Source organism: Rhineura floridana, chromosome 1, assembly GCF_030035675.1.
Source record: "Rhineura floridana isolate rRhiFlo1 chromosome 1, rRhiFlo1.hap2, whole genome shotgun sequence".
NCBI classification, from domain to species: domain Eukaryota; kingdom Metazoa; phylum Chordata; class Lepidosauria; order Squamata; family Rhineuridae; genus Rhineura; species Rhineura floridana.
Genome location: NC_084480.1, coordinates 211,387,981 through 211,408,919, shown reverse-complemented (window position 1 = coordinate 211,408,919; position 20,939 = coordinate 211,387,981). Strand labels below are relative to the sequence as shown.

Below are 20,939 nucleotides of genomic sequence, written 5' to 3'. Positions count from 1 at the left end.
TAAAATAGTCCAAATAAAATAAAAACTACATTGAAATCATCATATATACTAATTAGGGCTGTGCACACCCCTGACCCAATTTGAGGCTCAATCCACTGCTTCAGAGTGGCCCTGATCCAAACCGGGATGATCTGAAGCCAACACAACCCAGATCCGGGCCCCAAACCGAACTGGAAGCCTTAAATTAGCTCTAATTAGGTTTGAAGCCCTTATTAAACATGCAGTTGAGGCAGGTAGAAGGAGACAGAGGCAGGCTGCTTCTTTGCCCCTTGTTCCTGTCCTGCTCCTCACACCCCCAGCTCTTCTGAGGAAATAAGAGAGAGGCCTCCTCAGTGGTGGCTCCTCATCTCTGGAAAGCTCTTCCCAGAGAGACCTGCCTGGTGCCTACTTTCTAATTTTTTTCTGCATCAGACAAAGGCTTTTCTTTTTATCCAGGTTTTTTAGCAGTATTAACACTTTTACCAGTTGTTTTGTATTTTATACTAATTTTTTCTTTCAACCACTGGCTAAAGATTGGGAATGATTAATCTCTGAATGGGAGTTTGGTGTTTTATAGAGATTTGAGGAAAAGAGGTTTTATTGTTGGGGTTTTGGTTGATTGTGATGTCTATAAGTCACCTGGAAACTCTTGCCTAGGCAAAATAACAACAACAATATAGTTGTATACATTAAAAGGAGGATAAATTCTGCTCATCTTGAATATATAACTAAAAATCTTTATATTTTTCAAGTGCTTCATAACATTATGAAAAATAATCGTTATGATACAGTCCCAATGGTGCACAATCTAACATATTAATAGAAGTAATAAATTCTCAGTTTACTGCTTCTTTTTGTGGGATGAAATATTGGTGTGTGTGTGTTAAATCTTTATATTGGTTGCAATGAATAAAAGGTAATTTTTTACACCAAGTCCCATGCTGTAGCCTATCATTTGAATGTTTATGAAGTCTCATCTGTAACCACTGAATACCTTTCCTTAACTGGCAAGGGAGAATTTGAATCCACATGTAATAGAACATATAGAATTTAATTAGTTCTTAATCGTCGCAAGTGAAAGAGATAATTATTTAATTGGGGTTTTACCTTTTTATTATAGTCTTAATTGATTTGTCACTTGCCTTCAGGTAGGAACTCAAAGGTATTACATTACTTAACATGATACCTTGGGGGTTTCTACCTTCTGTCCCATTTGTTAGCCTGTAATCTTCCTCTCCACTTGGACATACAACCACCACTTACAATAGAAAGATAAGCAAAGATAAAACAATATAAAAATAAGCTGGTGGTAAAATGCATATTGTTCTGCCTTTGACACTAAGGAACTCTGGAGATGCATAATGTCAGTGCCTTTATCTCTCCTTGAACTAAACAATTTCCCCCTACAGTAGTACTCAAAGGCCCTCAAACTCTTTTGTATTCAGATAATCAGATATCCAGACAGATATATCCGTGTTTTGTTTTATAGTGAGTTTGGAGAAGATCCTGGTTTCTGCCAACCTTTTTTATGTAGTTTGCTGTCTTTTTATGAGAGAGTACTTTTCAAAATCTTGCATTTTTATTCATAAATACCATACATATATAAATAAGCATATATTAAAATGATAGTTATAATTATCCTTTTGTGGCCTTTATGAATCTGATAGCACAATTTGGCAGTGTAGTTATTCAGAAGTCTAATTCAATGGGTCTTAAACCCAGGTATGTGGGCATAGGTTTGCAACCTGAAGCTATACTCCTTACCCTACTTAACTGAGTTTAAGCCCACTGAATTTAATAAAACTTACTTCTGAGTAGACATGGTTAGAATTGCAATGAAAACGATTTGTCGTATTCCTGTCCATTTTATTTTCTCTTAGTTTACTCATTTTTCCCCATTTTAAGTTCTGTTCACCACATTTCCACATTCGTTTGCAAATTAATTTTTTTTAAAGTTCTCATGAAAATTTGTCAGCGTTTTAGAAAACAAATTTGTCCTAATATACACTGTTTTGTATGCAATTTTGCCTAATGTACACTGTGATGTTCCTGTATTAGTGTATATATGGTAAGTGCTGTTTGGATAGGAGATACATGGTAAGTGGAATGAAAGAGGAGGGGGGAGTAAATGGGCAGTAGAATGCTGGATGATTGGCTGAGTGTTTGGATGGCTGGAGAGTATAAATGGAAGGATGACAGTTGAATCTGGGTGGACGGTGGAAGTTAGTGGGTTGTTTTGGTGGGTTTTTTGAGAGGAGATTGTGTGGAGAGTTGGTGGATGTGAGGAGAGTGTGGAGTTCGGATTAATGCTAAGACCAGTACCTCAGGGATAGATGAAACCATATGCTTAAGTGCCTTTATAAAGAAATCTTGTTATCTTTGTTATTTAATAAATATATTTGGTTTACCAAAGGCCTGATCCTTGGCTGGGGTTTCACAGACCAGAAGGGAGGGTAAGTAAATACCAAGGCTGAAGAGTGACAAATGGTGGCAGCGGGGAAGGGAAGAATAACACCACAAGTATTCAGAGCAAACCAGGATTATCTGCATTGATACAAAAGGATTGGGACAGCTTAAGCACGCAGTCACAGAGGTAACCTGATAGAGAGACTCAGGCAGAGTCTCTGGGAATACGGGTTATAGGACGTGACTGGTGGTGCTGCCTAGCAGGGGGATCTGGTGAGGTCTATGCTAGAGCGGGGAGAGAAACCATGAAAAAGGACAGTCCAGACTGGTGGAGTCCCTGGTGGTGCCTAGTGACAGGCAGTAACCACGAGCAGGTAGGAACCTGACAGGGAGAGCCAGGGAAGGGCGTCACATGTGGTGGCACAGCGGTGGGATACGAACCAAAGAGAGTCCCAAGCACATGTGGTGGCAGTAGCGGTGGGATACGAACAACAGAGAATCCAGATACGAATACTAGAGAATCCCTAACAGTGGTGTGGCAAACAGAAATAACAAAACAAGATTTCTTGTGAGAGTGACTAGCAAAGAGTGTGTGGCAAAGAGTGAGTGAACTCAAACACCATGGCTGAATACATAAAAATGAAAAGAGAGGAGCTGGTGGAGAAGTGCATAACATTCAATTTACCTCATGAGGGTAAAGGGGTAGATGAATTGAGGGTAGCACTTATAGGATTTGCAACCGTCCAGCAAAAACAACCTTTCAGGGAAGAGACCCCAGAAGGATACTTAAGCAATCCCACTTATATAGAGTATTTGAGAGAGAAGTTAAGATGGGAGGCTGAGGAAAAAGACAAGCAGAGGGAGTTGGAAACTGAGAGATTGAGGATGGAAGCTGATGGGAAAGATAAACAGCGAGAGTTAGAAACTGAGAGATTGAGGATGGAAACTGAGAGAATGAGAGTGGATGCTGAGATACAAGGGGAAAGATTAAAATTGGATAGAGAGAAATTTCACTCTGAGGAGACAAGGAAAGACAGAGATGGAGCAAAAGTAAAAATTACTCCAAAGGACTTTGCTGTCTATGAGCCTGGTCAAGATCCTCAAATTTATCTCACAACCTTTGAAAAGGCAGCTCAATTGTGGGGGCTACCTGAAGATAAATACATGCAGTATTTATCAAACCTGATCAAAGGGGAATTGGTAGAGGTATACCAATATTTCCCCAGACAGGCCCATCACCTATGCTGAGTTTAAAGAGGCAGTCTACAAAAGATTCAGACTGGGACCTGACTATTTTAGAAAGTTATTCCGAAACTGTCAGATCCAAGCAGGGAGGTCTTTTGTTGAACTGGGAGCAAAGTTGATGGCTATATTTGGAAAGTGGTTGAGTAGTGCAAAAGCTTAGTCAGTGGAAGAGGTAAAAAGCCTCATGATACTGGATCAATTATACCATCAGTTACCACCAGAAATAAGGCTCCTTGTCAAAGACCGTTCCCCTACATCAATGCAGGAGGCTGCAGAGATGGCGGATCACTTTGCCTCCAATAGAACTGTCTGGGTGGGGAAAACATCAAGAGATTTTAAACCCAGACCATATAGTGGTGGCAGAAAGGATGTGGTGCCACAGCGAGTGAGCCCTCCAGTAAAATCTGAAGGGCACAGGACACCCCAGAGTGGATCTGTGTACCCTAAAATGGAGGAGAAATTATGCTACAAGTGTGGTAGACCGGGGCACCTACGTTTTCAATGTGAGGTTGCCAACCCCATTAGTAATCCTGCTCAGGCAAGGGCAGTAAAAACAGAACCAAAAGATCTAACAACAAAAAAGGTTCAGTTCTGTCAGATAAACTGGACAGAAGTAAAAGACTTGGATTCGAGTCTAAGAGAAGAAGTGTGTGTTCAAGGGGCAAATTATTGGGCATTGCTTGATACTGGTGCCGCTCAGACATTACTGAGGCCAGATTTAATAAAATCTGAGGAAATATTACCTCAGGAAACGGTGACTATCCAAGGAGTGAGGGGAGATCCAGAAAGCTTACCCATAGCCCTAGTGAAAATGAAATGGAGAAATAAAGAGGGAAAATATAAAGTCGGTATTAATGCCCAACAACAAGAACCAGTGATACTGGGAAGAGATGTTATGGGGGCACAAGGGAAAATATATGTGGTGACCAGACAGCAGCTTGGCAAAGAAACAGAAGCCATGTTAACACAGGCTGAAAAAAACAGGGTGGAATCTGTTATCGAGCCTAAGGTCACCATAGCAACCACTAGCAGGCCTGCTGAAGGAGACAAACTGTATCAAGTGGTCTCTGTGGAAGAGACAGAGCATTTCAGAGAAGAACTGAATAAGGATACCAGTTTGAAGCAAATAAAGGAGCAAGCCCTGACCCAACAGATTCCTTTCACTGACAAACTGAGGAATCAAGTTGTGTGTGAGAATGGGATTTTATATAGACTGTGGATGCCTGCTGAGAGAAAGGATGAATGTGAACCAGTGAAGCAATTGATAATACCTAGCAAATACAGAACCAGATTGCTAGAGGTAGCCCACAATGTCCCATGTGCAGGACATCTGGGAATAAAAAAGACCAAGAGGAGATTGGCTGCACACTATTATTGGTCAAACATCTCCAAAGATGTAAAACAACATTGTCTATCTTGTGGTATATGCCAAAAGGTGGGGAAAAGTGGAGTAAAGACTAAGGCACCCTTAAAGCCCCTTCCTATAATTGGACAACCCTTTTATAGAGTGGGAGTAGATTTGGTGGGCCCTTTTTCCAAACCCACAAGGCATGGCAAGAAATATCTAGTGGTGGTGGTGGATTTTGCCACCAGGTACCCAGACGCAGAAGCACTAAGATCTGTAGAAGCCCCTGTAGTGGCAGAGGCTTTATTAAAAATCTTTATGAGGCTGGGTTTCCCTCATGAAGTGCTGATGGATCAAGGCAGTGTATTCATGGGAGAAGTGATGCAATGTATGTGGAAGTGTTGTGGTCTAAAACATCTAAAGACCACCACTTACCATCCAGCCACTAATGGATTGACCGAGAGATTCAATGGGGTTTTGAAGGGCATGATAAGAAGCTATGTTCAAGATCACCCACAAGACTGGGATGAACGTTTGGGATGCTTCTTATTTGCATACAGAGAAGTCCCTCAGGAGTCAACAGGCTTCTCACCCTTTGAACTGATGTTCACTAGAAAAGTGAGGGGACCTTTGGAACTGTTAAAAAATTCATGGGAAGGAACCCTGGGAGAGTACAAAACATCTGTAGTAGATTTTGTATTGGAATTCCGCAATAAATTAACATCAATGATGGAAGTTGTGAAAGAGAATCTCATTCAAGCTCAGCAGAAGCAACGTTACTGGTATGACAGAACAGCCAGGGAACGTGTGTATGATGTGGGAGATATGGTTATGGCGTTCATACCCAGGAAACATGACAAATTACAGGCTAACTGGGTGGGACCATATACCATAAGAGATAAGCTTGACACATTGATGTATGTAATTACCACAGACCAATTAAACAAAAACAAAGTGGTTCATGTAAATATGTTAAAGCCTTACCATACCAGGGATGCAAAGGTGTTGCAAGTTACCTTATTCCCTGAGGGAAGTGGGCCTGAACTTCCGGATTTGGTACAGGAAAGCAAAGACAAAGGAGGGGTAGATCAAGTGGAATGGTTAGAGGAGGTGAAGGAGGAAGTAAAGGAAGAGATTCTGAGAGTTTTGAAAAACTATGGGAATCTCTTCAGCAATAGACCTGGCCGAACCAGTATAGCCAAACATTCCATTGATACTGGAGATCATGCCCCAATCAGATTTATGCCGTACCGTGTGAATGGGAAAGTTTTGAGTGAGATCAAAAAGGAGGTCGAAGATATGCTGGAACTAGGAGTGATCAGGGAATCTATCAGTCCCTGGGCCTCAAGTATTGTCCTGGTTCCGAAAAAAGATGGAACGACAAGATTTTGCATTGATTATCGGCTAATCAATAAAATTACTGTCCCAGATGCGTATCCTATGCCTAGGGTGGACGCAATGTTAGAGTTGTTGGGGGCAGCAACCATTATCTCTACGTTAGACCTCTGTAAAGGATTTTGGCAAATGGAACTAGACGAGCAATCCAGAGCCAAAACTGCCTTCCGTACACCAGATGGGTTATATGAGTTTGTGACCTTACCCATGGGACTAAGGAACTCACCAAGGTCATTTCAGAGGCTAATCAATACTGTGTTGCGAGGCATGTCAGATTTTGCAGTGGCCTATATCGATGACCTGGCCATTTTTAGCAAGTTGGTGCCTGAGCATGTCCAACACCTGACAACAGTATTAGAGGCATTAAGAAAGGCAGGCCTCACAATAAAAGCTAAGAAATGCCAGTTTGGGTTGAAGGAGGTGGTCTATTTAGGACATAAGGTGGGGAGTGGGAAAATCACCCCCTTATGGAGCAAGGTGGAGGCAATACAAGCGTGGCCTATCCCCTTAACCAAAAAGCAAGTTAGGGCCTTTCTAGGTGTGGCTGGTTTTTATAGGAAGTTTGTGAAAAATTTTGGGGAAATCGCAACCCCCTTGCATGAATTGACAAAGAAAAAGTGTTCTGAGCGTGTGGTATGGACGGATGAATGTCAGAAGGCTTTTGATGTGCTGAAGTAAGCCTTGTGCCAAGGACCCATATTAATAGCACCAGACTATGAGCAACCATTCATCGTGGCTACAGATGCGTCAGACCTCGTGCTGGGAGTCGTCTTGCTGCAGGAGAGAGAAGGCACCAGACATCCAGTGGCGTATCTGAGTCGCAAGCTGATGCCGAGGGAGAAAAACTATTCGTCGGTCCAAAAGGAGTGCCTAGCGGTCGTGTGGGGACTGAATAAGTTGCGCCCATACGTATGGGGACGAAGATTCATGGTAACAACGGATCATCGGGCCTTGTTATGGTTACAGACTATGAAAAACCATAATACTATGCTGCAGAGGTGGTCCTGGGCCCTACAAGACTATCAAGTGGACTTCCAGTTCATCAAAGGCAAGGACAATGTTTTGGCCAATGGACTGTCAAGGCAGGTGGCTGGGACTGCAGTGACGTGACCAGACGGAGGAACAAAGAAAGACATTTTCCCCAGAGAGACTTGTTTTACTTATTAACGCGACGTATGAATCCTGGAACAGGAATAATACTTTGCCGTTATTTTAAGGGGGGGGAAATGTGATGTTCCTGTATTAGTGTATATATGGTAAGGGCTGTTTGGATAGGAGATACATGGTAACTGGAATGAAAGAGGAGGGGGGAGTAAATGGGCAGTAGAATGCTGGATGATTGGCTGAGAGTTTGGATGGCTGGAGAGTATAAATGGAAGGATGACAGTTGAATCTGGGTGGATGGTGGAAGTTAGTGGGTTGTTTTGGTGGGTTTTTTGAGAGGAGATTGTGTGGAGAGTTGGTGGATGTGAGGAGAGTGTGGAGTTCGGATTAATGCTAAGACCAGTACCTCAGGGATAGATGAAACCATATGCTTAAGTGCCTTTATAAAGAAATCTTGTTATCTTTGTTATTTAATAAATATATTTGGTTTACCAAAGGCCTGATCCTTGGCTGGGGTTTCACAGACCAGAAGGGAGGGTAAGGTAAATACCAAGGCTGAAGAGTGACAAATGGTGGCAGCGGGGAAGGGAAGAATAACACCACAAGTATTCAGAGCAAACCAGGATTATCTGCATTGATACAAAGGGATTGGGACAGTTTAAGCACGCAGTCACAGAGGTAACCTGATAGAGAGACTCAGGCAGAGTCTCTGGGAATACGGGTTATAGGACATGACTGGTGGTGCTGCCTAGCAGGGGGATCTGGTGAGGTCTATGCTAGAGCGGGGAGAGAAACCATAAAAAAGGACAGTCCGGATTGGTGGAGTCCCTGGTGGTGCCTAGTGACAGGCAGTAACCACGAGCAGGTAGGAACCTGACAGGGACAGCCAGGGAAGGGCGTCACATACACATTTTTGCAATACATAGTTCACATGCTCAAAGAAAAAACACCTTACACTCCAAACTCTTCTTCCTCTGCTGGTCATAATTTCATTTGCTGCCTGCTGCTACCTTCTCCACATTGCCATGGCAAGAAGAGCCATATCTCAGTGGCAGAAGACACACATAAAGTCCCAAATCCAATCTCAGGCATCTCCAGCTAAAGATTCTCAAGTAGTAGGAAAGATCTCTGCCTGAGTCCCAGCAGAGTGCATGTCAGTCAGAATAGACAACAATAGATCAGATGGAGCTATGGTTTCACTCTGTATAAGGTGATAGCTTCATATGTGTGCTGCTATGTACCATCCAAAGTCACTTATGCTAGCACTAAGCTATGTGCCTGAAATATGACAGAAAGCTGTTTCAACAGAACTACAAGTGGTGTCTGTCCCCTGCTTGGATGCCTAGGTAGCAATTTTGGTTCATACCACTCCATGACACAGATGTGGATGGTGTGATTTACTTTTCCCTGCATTGGGCAACGTACTTTCATTAATATTAATGCTATTAATATTAGTATATGGAGGACATGAAGATTTCCTCATAAACTTTCCTCCTAAGTGTTAAGGAATGGCATAATAATGATTATTTCACATGAAGAGAGCATCAGCACAGAAGCTTTTTTAAAATATAGTCTGCATGTTATATTATGTTGAAAATTGCATTTTCATGATGGAAATATTTGTATTTTTAAACTACCTACATAATCTTTATCTTGTATAACCCTGAAACAATTAGTGTTATGTTACAATTTACATAACTGAGATTTGTTGAAGAGAAATGGTAGAGATGGGTACAAGATGCCGATTTTGTTTTTTTAAAGAAAGTATTGGATTTTTTTTTAAAAAAATACTATCATGTAGTAGGCATATTATAGGTACCACAAAGATTTAGTGCATTAAAAAAGGATCATCCTAAAACCTAAATACCAGATAAAATAATAGTAACAATGGATCCTTATATGGGTATGAGAAGATAGGAAAAGTTAAACATACTGGGTGACATCCAGTGTTAGTTATACTCAGAACAGACCCACCGAAATCACCTTCTGGGTCTGAAGGCAGTTTTGATGGTACCATTTCTAGATCAAGAAATGTTGGGGTTGCAGGGATAATGGAGTCTCCTTCACCTTGAATGTCTGGTTATTACTGGCAGAAATTAATCCTCTTAAACTGTCTCTGGCTACTGGCAGGTTTGTAGCCAGCCACCCGATGGCTATGAATTAATACTCAATGTAACCATATCTTGGAAGATTTTGGTACATTTACACAGCTAGAGCTCTGTATTGCCCCTCCTTGACCTTGGACTGGGAGAAGGGACACCTCCTTCCCTATGCAGGCCCTGAGAGTGGTCCACGTAGAGACAGGTGAACAGGTTTTGTTCTATCCTGAACTCGGACACACATACACTGTGACATTGTCTCCAAGTTCAGCACTTTACTTTTTGCTGTGGGAATGCATAAGACGATAAAAGAGAAAGTAAATACATACAGTAAGGGACACCATTTGGCTGTGTGTTGAATCTGCTTCCCGTTTCAGGCAACATAGAACTTACTCCCCTGTGTTCCAGATTGTAGCTTGCTTCTTCTGTTTCATTTAACCAAACAGAACACACTGAAGTCATTGTGGGCCTCTGTTTGCATAGCCCTATCCTGCATTCTGCTTCTTTGGCTTTCTAGAGAGTGACAGCTTGTTGGGAATTGACTTTTATTTATCAAAATGAAGATATGTGCAGGCCTGTTGCCTTGTCATCAGCCATTGCTGAAGATAGCTTGGCCCAGAAGCACTGCAACCCAAGGAAAAAAATGCAATGCAAACTTTGGACTGATTAATCTTAAACAAAGTGTGGGCCAAACTAGAAATGCTGTTAAGTGCAAGATGTTCATTTTAAAAAAAAAAACCCAAGGGATTCGGTCAGGAGTGTCTCCTTATAGTTGGTTTCAACGGAAGCCAGCTACTGAGTTTGCTTTTGCCTCCCCTCCCCTCCAAATCATCTAGGCATTTATTTTGGTATCTTATAAGAGGCTGGAGTGGAGAGAATTGATTTCACCCAAAACCAGTTACCGAGTTTGTCTCCCATTATCAACTTGCTTATTGTGAGTGCAAGCTGAAGGGCTCTTAGCCTGTGACTTGAAGGCTCATGTCTGGAGCCTGGAAGTGGAAATTGTTGCTGCCATCTACCTGAGGGTCTTTCTGGGAATAATACAATTTCCCTTCCCTCCTTTTTAAACTCTTCACACAGTTGAAGCTCCATCACAACCAGATATTGGGGAGGCTGTTGTGGTTCCAGCCTCCTCTGGGATGGACCATCTGGCTATATTAGACCATGCATAGCACTCAGTGGTGTGAGAAGTGTGAAGATCTTGTTGACATCTGTTCTGTACATCTTTCCTTGGTTACAGCATTCTGTACCCACCCCACCCTAACAACCATTTGTGTGGATTGGAGAGCTTTATCATGCCAGAATCAGAGAGGGGAAAGACTGTTGCAGTCACACTATTAAAAGTGATAAAAGAAGTTTGAAGTTAGTTAAAAGATTGTTCCGGTTGAATCAATGATTTATGTTAGGTTGAAGTTTACCCAAGTAGGAAGTATATAGTGTTTATATAGATATTTGGAGTGTTTAGTCGAATGTTAAAACAAAAGAAGGAAGTTACTGTTGGTTGGTATTGCATCAAGTAAGTAATGGATTTCTGTATGTCCTAATAAGTTAATTGTTTGGAAGACAGAATAAAATCTGATAAAGGTAATCTAATGTGTGTGTGTGTGTGTGTGTGTGTGTGTGTGTGTGTGTGTGTGTGTGTGTGTGTGTGTGTGTGTGTGTGGTTATCCATTACTGTTAGCTAGGGATGGAAAGATGTGTCAATTTTGGTTCTCTCAGTTTCTCATTTATTCAGTTCTCTATATCTCTGTAGCCATTTTTTATTTTTAAAAAAATTCAGATGAAAATTCTCCATCATATTAGTGAGATTTTCTCTAATAAAGGCATTTTTGTAGGCAGTTCTGACCAATGTACACATTTGTGCAAGCAATATTTCTTCACATAATGCATTTTTGTATGTTATTTTCACTAATATAGTCATTTTTATGGACACTTTTCCCCAACATATGCATTTTTGTAAACATTGTTTGGTTGGCAAACTGCATTGCAAAATTTGCATAAGTGCAAATTCAGAAAGATGGCTATGTTTTGGTTCTCATATAATTTTAGAAAATGTGAATTTCATAGATTTGGCTTGAAATGTGAACTGAATCGAATTTCATCTCTACTCCTAGCCATGGTCCTCCAGAATGAAAATCCTTTAAAGTCTTTAAAATTGGTTATAATGTTTAATGTTGTATTATTGGTTGTAATGTTTAAATAGCTACAACAATTCACTGTCCTTATGAAAACTTGCAATTTTTCAAATAGTTATACTAAAAAGATATGCATTTTAGAATTTTAAAACTTTATTCTTTCATATAGGGTTTAAACCAGAAAGACATTTCTCAGCAGACAAAGAAGTTAAACAGTAGGCTTCCTAAAGTCATTCAAAGGTATGTATTAGCAACAGAAGTCATTACCAATTCCTGCACTTTCTGCCTGAGAATGAACACCCCTTTTATGTACCCCAGTGATACTACTGTACAACCTTTGCTAGTAAGATACAGGTTTAGCAGTCTAGTTAATGATTTAGTTAACAGTGCAGTATAGATGGCCATGGCTTAAATAATGTAATCTTAAATATAATGTGAAACTTTAATGCTGGTTTCTATAGGCCTTAGTATAGGGCAGCAGCAGCAACTGGGGCAGTGCCGAAGTTGGGGCTGTACTTGGGGCTGCACAAATGCTTTGGCAGAGTCAGTCAAGCATGCTCATGGATTCATTCATGCAGCCCTAGTGCAGATCGTTGCAACCTTGACCCACTCCCATCCAGCTTGGCTGGAGTGACCCTGGTATCACAACTGCTGCTCCCTAGCTCTACTGGTATAGGGAAACTTAGAAGATGTTGACATGGCATGATTCTTTGAGTGATAAGGGTTTTCATTATTAAACGTATTCCTGGTTATAGGGACTTTGTTCTGTGTTTGGAACAACATGGCTTAGGTGCCACCATGTTGAAAGCATCTTCTTTCCCACCTGAATTTATATGCTGCAGTTAGGGATGGAAGGATCTGTCAATTTGGGTTCTCTCAGTTTCTAATTTATCGAGTCTTTAATTCTGTTCCCCACATTTCTACAGGAATTTGTGGAGGAAATTCTTCAGCATATTAGTGCAAATTTCCCCTAATAAACACATTTTTATATGCAGTTTTTACTAATGTACCAATTTTTGCAAACATCTTCTAATATAATGCACGTTATGTGTTATTTTTCACTAATATATACATTTTTATGCATACTTTCCCCCAAGATTACTTGACTGGAGAACTGCATCACAAAATTCAGTGAACTGTGAATTTTGAAGGATGGTTGTGTTTTGGGTCTCATGTTGTTTCCAAAAGTGCAAATATTATAGATTTGGCTTAAATACAAACTGAATTTAATTTCTCCCCTATTCCTAGCTGCAGTGTACTCATATCTCTCCTGTACTTGTGGCACTTAATAAATTGTAGAGCACAATCTAATTAGGGATTGGGCAGTATGTCTTAGTGTAAGGAATTGCTCATAGAATCATGATGATTCTACATTTGTGAGCTCAGCAATAATCACACACTAGCAGGAGTGCCTCATTTAGCAAAACATAAATAGTTTATTACATTTTTGGTATTCCATATGGGCCTTTGATCTTTTAAAAAATTACATAGTAGGAAGTGGCTCATACCATATTTCAAAATGACCTATTTTCATAGGGCATCTCTTATCCTTTATCCTGTCTTCCCACAAAATGGTTGCCCATTTATATAAATTAAGCACAGGCTAGTCCTACAGAACTAGAAGGGTTTTCTGCTCTTTACCATAGAGAATGAACGGAGCACCACCTGTATTCCAGAGTTGTCTCCTGTTCTTGTCACCCATGCTACCATGGTGCTCTTAGCTGTGCAAGCAGTTCTATAGTGACACTACTGGTGAGAAAGTAAGCACTGCAGCTTAGTTACAGCATGCAAACAAAAGGGGGAGGGGAGTAGATATTTCATTCCAGTGAAGGTACTCATTTAAACTGAAGTCTGTGTCCAAATCACCCCTTAACCAACCACTGAAAGATAACTAGGTATGCTGCCTCTGTTATCTCCAGAGTTGCTATTTCTCTTGTCTTTTCAATAGCAGAACTGAACAATATGAATGTGGCAAGTAACATTTTAAAAATCCATAAATAATTAAGGCAAAAATGAGAATCTAGCCAAAACTTCTTAGAATGACAATTCAAAGTGGGGAAAGTAGATCTTGAATATAAGGTTTCATCAGTAAGAAGAGAAGCTAAATTGATCGCTATTCAGCAAGATTCAAGCAGGCTGTGTGAAAGAATCAGGAGAAAAATGTTACACCCCTAAAAGAGATCAAACAGAGTAATGAAAACTGTTTACCTTCATAATTGTGTATTAGCTGCTAATAAAGGCAATAGATACAGTAGTTTAAAAGTAATAAAATCCACAACAAAGTGTATTTAATTTTAAATTGAATTGCAAGCAAATGGGTGTCCTAATGAACCCCTGTGTCAATGTAGCTCTAACCAAATTAAGTGAAATAATTTCCATCATGAGCAAACTAAATAAGTACAAAGTTTCAAACAGACCATTCTTCCTAGGAAAAGAGATTTTCTTGGATGATTCAGCTGCAGGAATTAAAAAGTTCACAATACAAGTTGACTCAATTCCAGTTTTAGGGCAATTAGGTTAAGCTTTGCCTAACCTTCAGGTCAACGAAGGAAGGGATGCTGAAAAAATCGCGAGGTGTTTATTTAGGACTGTGTTTCTCATACTCTTGATAGCTGAAGCACTCTCTCTCTCCCCCACTCCCATTAATATTTGAGGCACACTTCACTATTAAGCTTGTAAATGCTTTTAGAATATGCAATCACGACATTTTGGGCAACCTCCTCTAAAGACATTCTGCATGTCTCTGTACAGGGTATGAAGTTTAGGCAAGGTCTAAATAAGTTCCCTAAGTACTGAAAAAATGAGTGAAGGGGTTATGGGGCCATATGGATCCTCTCCCCTCATCACTGACATAACCAGCAGCTCCCTACTCCATGCATTTAGAGAGCACCAATGTATGCACAGAGAGCTCCTCCATATGAGGAGAAAAATCCCTGATTAGGCCATAGTTCTCCCTCATGTGGAGAATAAAGCACATTCTGACATATATCTTATGTGCTCCAAACACATAATGATGGTTGCAGTGACTAGGATGAGGAAGGTGCACCCGCACAATCCCTCACACATTCTTTCAACGTGTAAACCTCCGTTACACTTACCATGGACATAGGGTGGCACATAATAGTTGAGTGGACTCTGGGCCATGGTGTGTTCATTCTAAACAATTCTGATGCAATGAATAAGCAACTTTTTTTCTAGTCAGGTGAATGTGATGTTCTGGTTTCCCCTACTCACCCAATATATCATGGAAACATATCCCTCTGTAAAGGAAGTTCCATTTGATGTTTTGATCATGGCTACCCTTATCAAACACAGCACTGTGTACAAAAAGTGTGAAAGGGAAATCTTTGTGCTAGTACTTTAACACACAACCATTGAGAAAAAGAGAGTGCCTTGGCAAGGTAAGCCACTCTAGTTGCATCTCAAACTGCTGTGGCAGACAAATAATTTAATCCAAATTTGTGTTCCATGCGAACTTAAGGCAAATATTCAGAGTGCTACGCCAATAGCACAGGACACCAAACGATCATGGAATTCCCAATGTAAATTCCTCAGGTGGAAAATGGAAGACTCAAGATGCAAATGAGCAGAGACAATGCCAGTAGTGGATAGCAGGGTGGGGCAGCAATGCTCACCTCTAGATGCTCACACTGCTGCTGCATGGCCAGGCAATGGCAAGGTTGGTGTGGTGCAAACGTAGCAGTGGAGCCAATCTGGTGCTCCCACTGGTGCATTTGCACTGTGCCAACTTGTTGCTGCCTTGCTCTTTCTCCTCTCTGGCCCAATATACAGCAGCAACGCAGGAGACCAGAGGTCAGCTGATCGCTGCTGCTCCACCTCGTCATCTGCTACTGGACATGTGAAATCTCAAAACATCATAAGGAAAGTATAACATCGCCAAGGATCTTCAGAAGAATTACCTTACCTAGGTGAAAGCTGATTGCAAGGAGGTAAGGCACAGACGGTGAATCACAGACAGATGCAGCAGGCTTCTGCAGTCAATATGTACTTTAGGCTTATGCGAGGAGCTTTAATAATTTTTTTAATCAGTTTGTTTCCCATGGCACACTACCAGGTTTCTCATAGTGCATTAGCATGCCTTGGCACAAAACTTGAGAAATACCAATTTAGGATCACAGATAATTGATCTACCTTGTGCCACCTTTAGAGAAGCTATTTAGTTAATGTTTTTAATTGCTGTAAACCGCCCAGAGAGCTTCTGCTATGGGGAAGTATATAAATGTAATAAATAAATAATAAATAAATAAATAGTTGTGTCAGTGCTCAGCATGAAGGCTGCAAGATCCTTCTCTTTTTATTTATTAGTCTTTGGAGATAATTCACACCTTTTTTTTTTTAATCAGCCCTTCTTAGTCAAACTACGTTAAGTGTCAGGTTTCACAATATTGAACATAGTGACTAGCTATGCGTATATAAATGGCCTGATTGCTGGCAGCAGGTTTTCTGCAAGAGTTTGGATGGGAAAATGTCTGAAAATGATTCCTTTCTGTAAAAACTAGCAGATTATGCCCTTTCTTCCGCACTCTCTCTAAAAGGTGATGGCCTTCTCTTGTTTACTGCAATTCAGATGTAAACAGGTCCTGAATATTAAGGGCCCATTTAGGAATCATTTCTTTCTTTTTTTAATCTAAGCCAGTGACCATCACCGCCACACATTAATTACCTGTGTTGTGTGAAGAAGTGCTTCTTATCCTGAACCTATGTCTTCTCAACTTAATTGGATGACCACAGTCACACTCTGATTTGGCTGTGGAGATAGCTGGCGCCAGTTAATAATGTTTCTACTCCACATCTCCAGTGCTGGATTCAGGACCTGCAATGTCCAATGGAAGGTGTCTCTTTCCATGCTGTCCTGTTGCTTCACCACCACTCTGCTCTGTCTGGCAAACAAGCTTGCTTCAAATGTCTAGGTTTTGTAAGTAAAACCTTGTGGCCATAGTCCAGTAAATGGTCACAGGGCTGCTGGCTTGTGGCCCACTGTGTTTTTGGCATCAGTCTAGACTGATAAATATAAGTTTGTCATTACAGAAGTTATCCAATTTTATCCCTTTGCCACTTGTCAAAACCTAACCATTATCTGCCCTGAACAGCTATGCTCCCTTCAGTGTTGCATTCTCTATAATATATTTAAAGAATGCATTAAAATGTATGTGTCAAGAGTCAACACTTTGCTTAATTTATTATACATTTTTTTTAAAAAAAACCTTCCCTTTACTCCCCGTTTGCTAATGAAGCATGGAAGAAAGTCAGGCGTTGAAAGCAGCACTAAATGAAGGGACTGCAGCCAAGTTCAGAAACCTTGCAGGACTGAATAATGAATCCAATAGAGCAGCAGGTCTTTGCTGGAAGGTGAGTCTTTTTGTCTGTGTGAGCACTCGTTTTCCTAATGTACTAATGTACCAACTGACTAGATCAATTATATTGACTCCCTTGTACAAAATCCCTCCCTCCCTTTTTTAAAAAATTAGGATTTCAGCAGGCTTAAATGTATACATCCCAGCAGATGCAACTATAAGCTTAAATGGAATGTCTAAAAGCATTAATGATGAATCATATGGTCAGGGCTTCTTCAAAACACTTTGTCAGCAGTGGCCAAGGAAAGTCTTTCTGGGGGAGATGAGGGAAGGCATCACTGCCACCATGTAAATGAGACAAGCTTGAGATATGATGAATCTCCTATCTCCTTTTCCTACTCAACTGACACTTGCTTTGAGGGAAGGTTGTAAATGCAAGAGAGATTGTGGTATAATTCCTCAGACCTGCGCTTTTGCCCCCCAGTCACTATTCGATTATCTTCCAAATTGCTGTGTTTCAGAGAGATAAAGATTTTTTATGGCTTGCTGACTTGAAGCAACTAAAAGAGCCAGAAAGAGAGAAGGCTAACTGGCCATGCATAGTAATTCCATTGGTAAATGACAAAATCTTTGTTTGTATGACATTTCCAAAATTACTACAGAAGATGAATCTGAAATATAAAATGTCACATTTGGCATGCAAAACTATCAAAATATATTTCAGTATAAAATGCATAGAGGCGTTTAATTTAGAATGTGTTTAATAACTCAGTCTGCCTGCATCAGTAATCCTGCCTTGAGGTTTTAGAAAGATTGTCTTATTCATTCACATGATGTTAATTTTTTCATATATATATATATTTCTGAAGCCAAATTAAGGTTAAATCTTCATTGTTAATTATGATTTTTTTTCTAATTTAAATGAAAATAATTGTAATTCAGATTAGTTTGTTAAGTATGATTTGTGCTGAGAAAAACAAAAAACAGAAGAGATTTAACTGCTTCAAGTGTTTATTTAACTGGTTAATTTAACTCCACAAGCTTCACATCTATATGGAAATATGTTGTCTCTTCCAATATAAATACATAGTCAGATTTAAAAAAGGGGGAGATTGTTGGTCACTCTAGGCTTGGATCATGAGACTTTGAAACACTTTCTCAAGTGAAGCATAATAATATTTTATGTGCTATGAGATGCCTTCTTTCATAATCACTGTCTTTTCCTTGAAATAATAGAATAAAGAAACAGTTTAAATCATTACGGTTGTGATTTAGGGTGCAATCCTAACCCCGGCTGCTGCCCAGCGGATCTTAACCAAGTAGTGGGGCCGCTGCCATGTCGGCCAGGGTGGAGTGTGCGTGTACAGGAGGTAGATTGCTGCACCAGCCTGGAGCTGGCACAACAATTGGGGCTGAATTCTGTCACGTGATGGCAGCGAGACCAGCTCAGGATTGCTTCCCCTTCCTGCCTCTCCCTCAAATGCTCTGTTTTGGGGCTTTCTGCCAGTTGCTGCTAGTGGGAAACCTGCTGATGGCACATCCTCTTGCTGCCTGTTTGTTGGGAATCAATTTTTCAATTCTATACCCCACCAAGAAACAACATGCAGCCCATGAGACCTCAGGATTTTGTTGAAACCTAAGAGATTCAGCTTTTGTTTCTCCTAGCCCTTATGGTTGCAGAACAAATTGTGAAAAATCACCAGCAGTATGCTATAATGTGAGGGAAAGTGTGTAATGTGATATCATGTTTCCATTCCCCCTACTATGGCCCATTGGTGGTTGCTTGCGAGAAGCAGGGAAGTGCTGACATGATGACATCACTTCACTCTTTTTTTTCAACTGCAGATTATCAGGGAGGCAATCTGGGCCGCAGTCAACTCTCAAATCCCCTGCAAGATTAGAATATCTTGATGCAGCTCTTTCATTTCAGGATCAGTTAAATTACTGTATAAGAGAAATGGCAGCATTGTTTTCTTCAGGGGATGGAATTAGTAGTTCCACGGAAAAATACAATGAATGGGGAACAAGGAGATTGGACAAATAAGCTAGAATTTCTTACCCATGCAGCCAGTGTTTGCTGACTATAGCTCTATTCAAGCATTCAAAAGAACTGGTGCTAGCTTAAACTGGGGAGGGCTTCAACATGTGCTGCGCATGTCCACGCCAACCCCCAACCTCCCCTGAAAATCTGAAAGTCACTTAAAAGCAGCAGAGGCCTGATCCACTAGGGAAAGTGGGACACTGCCCCACCAGCCTCTATCAGCCAGGCCCATCTGTGTGCCTTCTTACTTACAACCAATCCAAGGGCTGGCACTGCTTGTCAGCGTCTCCTCCTTAGTTTCAGTGTTGCCCCTAGTAGAGCTCAACAGGGAGGAGGTTGGGGACAAAATTAGAATTAGCTGGCTCTGCCTCTCATTGGCTCTGGCTCTTCCTATTGTGGGTCTACCTGCCTTCTGCCCTACCCGTCCCAGTGGGCACCAGCCACTCCTGCTTAAAAGCATGTTCAGCTGAACGCTCTTAGAAGTCTCCCTGCAATCAGGAATGCTGGTAAAGTCGTGGGTGAAGTGGGCATGCCCTGCAAATGTGCTCCTGTTCCTGCTCCCTCTACCCAGTTTAAGCCCTCATCTGCCACCCTGGGCTTCTACTGGGAGGAAGGGTGGGATAGAAGTCAAATAAATAAATATGTTCTTTTCAATGCTTGAATAGGACTTAACGTGATAAAAAGTCAACTTTTGAACCCTGACTGTAATCAGTTCCCTTTTCAATATGTGCTCTTACTATTACTATTAGTGTTCCTCTTTTGTTCCCACCCCCTTAACATCATCTATTTTTCCATTAGATTGACTGGTCTAAAAAACCTCAACCCATTCAGATCCAACTGAAATGCTTACGTGGTGTTAAAGACAAAGTGCCACAAGGCAGCTACATCCTCAAAGTTTCCCTCCATGGACAACTTGGTGGGAAAGTGCTTCGTTGGTCCAAAGTGGAGAGTCAACAATGGGCTGGAACCTCATTACCGGTCAGACATAATGGGAATTTCTATGATTTGGAGATCTGTTTTAACCAGAGTGTCTACACAGTAAGTGAAGTTCCTTCAATATGCTCTTTTTGCTTTGATGGTTGAGCATAAAAACACACAAACCACCACCCAGTGATTTATCCTTTGGGCTACATATATATTGAATATATTTATTTATGCTCGTAATCCATTTAGTATTTTAAGGTACTGTTTAGGTAGGTGCAGGCTCTTCTTCCCTGCCCCTTTTGCCCCAATGCAACCTTCCTCACTTATTTAAAAAATGCCAAATATATAATACAGTATATCATGCAGCATTGTCAGCCAAGTTTAAATTTTGCCTGCATTTTTCTTATCTATGCAGCTTGTCAGCTATGTAATTCGATTTGGGTAAAGTAGCTTTAGAATAATAAATGAACGAGTGGGTGTATATAAACACATGAATGCTCAAATCCTTGTCTGAGTTTTGAGCTTCATTGACCTCCATTTGCTAAAAAAGCAGCATTTGGATTATTTTGGAATAAACCCAAGTACACTCAAGGCTCTGTTTTGTTACTGAGGCATACATTTATATTGTTTCTAAACCATGCTGCATGGGACAGAATTGTTGCATGTTGTTTGCTCAGACAGCATTGAGACAAATATCTGCAACCGGTTGAATCATTTGATTTGGAAGAAATTTGTCTGATAAGCATGAGCTTCCTCACTACTCCTGAATGATTTTGATTTCTGTGGAAGATTCCTGTGGAGGCCTGAGCCTTCTGTGATTGTTGTGGTATGTTGTTAGACTACAACTTCTGTCGTCTCTGACCATTGTTCATTCTGGTTGGAACTAGTGGCAGTTGCTTCACATCTGGAGGGCCACAGGCTGGCAACATCTGGAATAATCATTGTTCATTG

At 40.8% G+C, this 20,939-nt stretch overlaps 1 protein-coding gene across 7 annotated transcripts in view; it reads left to right on the top strand.

The window, feature by feature from the left end:
* LOC133367599 (uncharacterized) overlaps nucleotides 1–20,939 on the top strand; it is a 360,491-nt gene that overhangs the window by 132,188 nt on the left and 207,364 nt on the right. For all 7 annotated transcript variants that reach the window (XM_061591725.1, XM_061591699.1, XM_061591706.1 and 4 more), the window contains 3 exons: nucleotides 11,878–11,948; nucleotides 16,964–17,078; nucleotides 19,863–20,102. In XM_061591725.1, coding sequence (XP_061447709.1) covers nucleotides 11,878–11,948; nucleotides 16,964–17,078; nucleotides 19,863–20,102 — 426 coding nt within the window. The remainder of the gene's footprint in view (nucleotides 1–11,877; nucleotides 11,949–16,963; nucleotides 17,079–19,862; nucleotides 20,103–20,939) is intronic.